Source organism: Haplochromis burtoni, unplaced genomic scaffold (genome assembly GCF_018398535.1).
Source record: "Haplochromis burtoni strain Fernald_Lab_line unplaced genomic scaffold, NCSU_Asbu1 Contig_165, whole genome shotgun sequence".
In the NCBI taxonomy this organism is placed as follows: domain Eukaryota; kingdom Metazoa; phylum Chordata; class Actinopteri; order Cichliformes; family Cichlidae; genus Haplochromis; species Haplochromis burtoni.
The window spans coordinates 12,474-18,659 of NW_024582526.1; the positions used below are offsets into that span (position 1 = coordinate 12,474).

The following is a 6,186-nucleotide window of genomic DNA, read 5'->3' on the forward strand; positions in this document are numbered from 1 at the left end:
GAGAGTCAGTTAATAAAGTTGGAGTGAGACACAGAGACCTCTCCTGTCGTTATTACATACCTCCACAATAGTACATTTTAAAACGCTCGTGATTTTTTTTTTACTTTATTTTGATTGTGTTAACACTACAAAAAATATATACTTTGAAATTAAAAGTATTCAGCAAAAATAAAAAGGGTCTAATCTAATAAGTGTCTGTCTCACACTGTGACAGAATTATAGTTGTTTCAGTGTTTAATGTCTATATATGTGTTGATAAAATGTTGAAGGGTTAATAGAAACATTTCTTGGTTTTTCAAAACCAGAAAAAGCTATTTACATTAAAAATAGGAGCTTGAATTTCAAAATGTATTTACATCTCAATAACACACACATACATAAACACTGTACCTGTTCTTCAGGGCTGTTAATAACCAGCAGATCTGCTCCACTGTTTATGCAGTCCATTCTGGCTTCATCCCAGGAACCAGATCTTCCTGAGAGGAGATAGCAGCTATGGTTGAAGCTCCATCCTACAGGACATTTTTTATCTGAATGAAATTACAGAAAAGTAATATTTAAATTAAAGAATTTTTTTTCTGAACTGTATAACAATGCTTATTTGATCTCTGTTTAATTAAGTAAAGTCCTCCAAAGACTTGATCACAAAGATCTAAGCACAGTTTATTCACTTGAGACTCAATAATAAGAATAATAATCATAATCATAATATAACACAAAATAAAACTTAAAATCTACCTAATAAAACATTTAACAAATACAACAATGAAAACATTAAACACTAGCACAAGTTTTTATCTTAGCCACAACAAAACATGTCATATTATAAAATAAAACAGAGGACAATTAAAATGTAGAATTATAATAAGCGATAAAACTTCAAAACATTTATGAGTAAATTATCTTAAAGAAACTTTACTTGGGTTTGGTGTTTTTTCGCAGATCCATTGATGATTATCTGTCAAACACCAACCATCATCCCAAGACCTTCTCCCATCCTTTGTGACATAAGCACAGTCCTGTTTTCCACCATTATCAGGTTGTGTTGTTGCCCAGTACCTAGCAGGTCAGTGACAACAACATTATTTTATTATTATTGAGGGAAAAATGAGCCTTTGTCTTTGGTGTTTGTGTGAGGAGTTTTGTCAGACTGATTTTCCATCAGCAGCTTTGAGTTTTTATAAATACAGTGTACATCAAGATCACCAAATTTCAGATAAAAATAAAAGATAATATATATTTCATTTTACTTTTACTACACAAGGTATACAGACAAACACACAAGCCCAGACTGCACAAACATTTTGACTGAAATAATAACTACAGCCTTGGCGCAGTGTGGCAAAAAACAAGTCATTTGCATGCATCTTTAAGCTGTGGGAAGCCGTTTGGCTCAACTGACCATTATGCAAGCTGAACAATCTGCATTCATCTGTGGGTTTAACAAATTTGGAAATATTCTGGAAATTTAATAGTAATGAATGAACTAGTAAAGTAATGAACTGAACCAAAGTGAAGACTTACGCCAGAGTCAGTGGAGTTCCATCTACCCATTTCCATGTTCCCTCCTGTTCTTCGTCATTTAAACCAATCCAAGCATTTTTTTTGGTGATCGTAGAGAGAAAGGTCTGTTTAATATGAAGAGAAAACATTTTAACCACAATTTTATCTATAAACTATGAAATTATTTTATGTCATAAGTTGCACCTGAGAAAACGCATAATCATAGCAAATAATTTCATTTCACAGGTGCAGTTAAGTTCCTCGCTCCTGAAGTTCAACAAGCCACATGCTAGAACGTGCAAAAAGAAGCCATTTCACACCAAGATTGTCTGCTTTGCACTGCTATTTGTTTACAATTGGAAAAATTGTTTGCCAAATAATTATCAACAGTTATTATTTTCCTGTGTAGCAGTGGAAATACAGATAACTATCACTGGATTACTTTACTGCTGAACAAATCCTTTAAACTGTCCCCTTAATCTGGTGTACAACATAGCTTTTATAATAAAAAAAAATCACTATAAAGAGAAGAATGCATCATTCTTAAAAAAAAAGGTGCCTTTGAGTGCTGCCTTTGAGTGCACTTTGATCAGTCAAATGCAGCTGTACACATCTGGCTGTAAAGCTTCACTGACTGTAGTTTCAGGCGCCACTGTAATAATTAATCTAAATAATATCACATATTCTCTGAACAGTCAATCTGTGGAGTGGACAGGAGAGGGGGATGTTACAGGCTGTCTTTAGTAGCACATTTGTCTGAACTAGTGTCTAATAAAACAGTTATCACTGTTGCTATCATTTTGTGTAAATTATGCACAATCCTTGAAGCTGCTGCATGCTAGCTGTGTTAAGTTTTTATGCTTTTTGGTTTTACTGTATCTGTGCAGCTAACCAGCAGATTTACTTTAGTCATGTCTGTTGTAGAGCCATCAATCTGGTCTTGGGCCTTGGAGCAGCACACATCTATTTTCATCAATTTTAGTTGACTTTATTTTTTAAATTTTTTTATTCAGTAAAAAATACATTTTTATTACAGTAAAATGTACAAATGTTCTGGATTAAAATATTCTCCAGACTCTATATAATTGTTGAGTCTTTAAATTAGACACCACCGCTGAAGCTAATTCACTGTAGCTGTACCACAATTTGTTAGTTGATTCATATGATTTTAATTGTTCTACATGGGATGTACTGTGCACCAGTGAATGTACTGATTTATCACTGGCTTCACTTTAATACTGAAAAACATATAATTCTAGGACACGTTTTGAAGCACTCCTGTCCAGTTATGGTATGTGCAGTTACATGTGTTTGATGCAGACTGAGCAACTTTTTGTTCAAAGGTTTAAATGTCTGTATTTTGGCCAAAGTAAAAATTTGACCCTTAGAGGTTCTGATGCACACTTCTTTTCCTGATCCTCGTTATGTGTTTTTTCAGTCATAAAAGCTTTGTAATACTGTACAATAGATTAATGGGAAAGCTGTGACATGGCTTCACAACTTCAGGACTTAACTTAGATTGCTCTGGTTTGTAGGATTTGTTCAGCAGTAAAGTAAAACAGTGATGGTTATTTGCATTTCCACTGCTACGCATCAAACATTAACTGTTGATAATTTGGTAAACTTTGTCTTTCAAAATGTAAACAAATACGGACACAAGCAGCGCCTATGTCACTTTCACTGTGTAACTGAATTTAACGCAGTAACCTGGAGTGTCCATCAAGGTGACCAATAACATTAGGACCACCCTTCTCCTTTATACTCCTGCACCCCATCAGTCAAAAATGAGTTGATTTGCACAAGCAGGATTTCTCTCCAAGGACAAAGAGCTAAACACAAGGGCATGAAACAGCAGCACTGTTTTACTGAAGATAAATTTCACAACAACAAATATAGTAAATCGTTAACCTGCAGCATGCTGTAAATCTTTTTCAACAATCAATAAATCATTGTCACCAAAAACTTGTTGATGCTGTCTAAACAAGGTGATCAAGATGTTAATATATTCTCTCAGTGGTGTTACAGCCCTGGACATATACAGAATCAGGGCGTGTCAGTATGTCTGTATTGTTTTTTATATGTGTGTACTGTGCCTTTAAGAGTCTCGGCAGGCCCCTCCTTGGGTGAGCTGTTTTGGGTTGGCTTTAACCTGGCAGCTCCTAATTGGCCCCACTATCAACAGGCTGGTTTTTTTTTTTTTATATATATAAAAACCTTTATCCTTCATAAAAAAAGTTCTTAAAAAATTTAAAGAGATTTTGCTGATACACTTTGATTCAGCAAATGTAATGTAAAATAACCATATTCATCATGGTTTTTTAACTTTATTCTGATTGTGTTAAAGTTAAGAAAAATGTTCATTCTTTTAATACTAAAACTATTCACCAAATAAGAAAAGAAAAACAGAAAATGTCTTTTAGTAATAGGATAAGATGGCCCCAACTGACAGCGTGTAGAGTGAATACCTCAGGCAGCAGAAACCCAAGGAAGAGGAGGAAGGCGAGAAACCATTATGGAAGGACGGGCCCCTCCATGGCATGTACCACTGGCAGATAGAGGAGGTGGCTGATATCCAGAAATGCTGCCATTGGCTGGACAAAGCTAGACTGAAAACCAGCACGGAGGCTCTAATCATGGCAGCACAGGAACAAGCTCTGAGCACAAGATCCACAGAGGCTGGGGTCTATCACACCAGGCAAGGCCTCAGGTGCCGGCTATGTAAAGATGCCCCTGAGACAATCCAGCACATAACAGCAGGGTGCTAGCAGGCAAGGCATACATGGAACGCCATAACCAAGTGGCCGGCATAGTGTACAGGAACATCTGTGCCGAGTATAACCTGGAAGTCCCGAGGTCAAAATGTGAGACGCCCCCAAGGGTGGTGGAGAATGACCGAGCTGAGATCCTGTGGGACTTCCAGATACAGACGGACAAAATGGTGGTGGCTAACCAACCGGACACAGTGGTGGTAGACAAACGGAAGAAGACGGCCGTAGTGATCGATGTAGCGGTTCCGAATGATAGCAACATCAGAAAGAAGGAACACGAGAAGCTCGAGAAATAGCTCGGGAAGATGATGGAGGGTGAAGGTAACAGTGATCCCAGTTGTAATCGAAGTCCTTATATATATATAATTACAGGTGAGGGTCAGGAGTCCCAAAATGAATTAAAAAAAGACATCATTAAATAATTTATTAAACGTTTTAAATAGATGAATAGGCATGTAATTAATTACTTAAATATTTATTTATTAATTAATTCCAATTTTAATTAATTAATGAAACATTTAATTAATTATTTAATGGTGTGTTTAATTAATTCATTTTGTCACTCCTGGCCTTTCATATACATAAACACTGTACCTGTTCTTCAGGGCTGTCAATAACCACCAGATCTCCTCCTCTGGCTCTGCAGTCCCTTCTGGCTTCATTCCAGGAATCAGATCTTTCAGAGAGGAGATAGCAGTTATGGATGAACTTACTCCATCCTATAGGACATGTTTTTTCTGGAAGACATTACCAACAAATACCAGTTCAGCAAGTTACTGAATTATATTTAAAGAACTCTATAACAATGCTCATTTGATCTGTTCAATTAATTGGAATTTTAGTACTTCAATAGTTTTGCTTTTATCAATCACACCAACAAGAACAGTAAAGCCAGAAGGACACATTTCCTGCGGGGAAATTAAAACAGAGTGGACTGTCTGAAAAAATAAGACAATGAAAACACTCTAGACAAATTTGTGTAACCACTTTGTTGGTGGAAGCTGGACCCAGATCCAGTTTATCAATGATGTGCTTGTTTATTTGTTGTGATCAGTTTCATTTCTGATACTAAACTATAATTGTCTTGGCTGGAATGACCATGTTGCTGATGAGACTGCCCACAAATATTATGAGGGCATCGTGGTCAGAACTGTTGTATTAGCACCGTGACAGACTGGTGACCTGACCAGGCTGTACGCTCACTCTCACTCCACAGCAGCTGGGATAGGCACAAAACCTTCCAAGACCCTGAACTGGATAAGTGGAAGACAATGGGTAGATGTGTCTGTTAACCCACTTTCAGGCCTTTTGTTCACACATTGATATCTAAGGCAGTTTTTGAACATCTGAAAACATTTTAGAGATAAAAGACTGAAATTTTCACAGACCTTTATTACCATCAAAATAAATCAGAATCTGTAATACATCAAAAACGTCTTGACTAGTTAAAATATGAAAAAAGTCCAGCACTCCTGCAAAGAAAAGTGCTTGTATGAATGTTCGACTAGGTCATGGGTAGGGATGGGTATCGAAACCCGGTTCTTGTTGAGAATTTTTGCAAACGATTCCCTTATCGATTCCAGTCGCCCGAATGACGTCACCACGTTGCGGAGCGTCATTTACCTGGCAGGAAACACAGCGCCTAAGCGGCTCAAACGCTCAAAAGTTTGGTGATACTTTACGAGAACGGATGACAACAGGGCAGCTTGCAATACTTGCAAAGTAGATATTTCAGCGCTTTGGATGCCTTGAAAAGCGCTATATAAATCCAGTCCATTATTATTATTATTTAAGGGAGGAAACACTACGAATATGCAAAAGCATTTGCTCACAAAACACATGATGACCTTAAATGAATGTCGTGTTTTTAATTCCGCTCCGGACTCGTGAATCTCAACCCAGCAGCAGCGGTAAC

At 36.9% G+C, this 6,186-nt stretch overlaps 1 protein-coding gene across 1 annotated transcript in view; it reads right to left on the reverse strand.

The window, feature by feature from the left end:
* Positions 1 to 5,018, reverse strand: part of LOC102299184 (C-type lectin domain family 17, member A-like) — a gene marked incomplete at its 5' end in the record, with an annotated part of 13,027 nt that extends 8,009 nt beyond the window's left edge. The window contains 4 exons of the mRNA XM_014337142.2: positions 391 to 530; positions 920 to 1,059; positions 1,525 to 1,628; positions 4,866 to 5,018. Of these exons, the coding sequence (XP_014192628.2) occupies positions 391 to 530; positions 920 to 1,059; positions 1,525 to 1,628; positions 4,866 to 5,018 (537 nt within the window). The remainder of the gene's footprint in view (positions 1 to 390; positions 531 to 919; positions 1,060 to 1,524; positions 1,629 to 4,865) is intronic.
* Between the last annotated feature and the right edge of the window lie 1,168 nt (positions 5,019 to 6,186).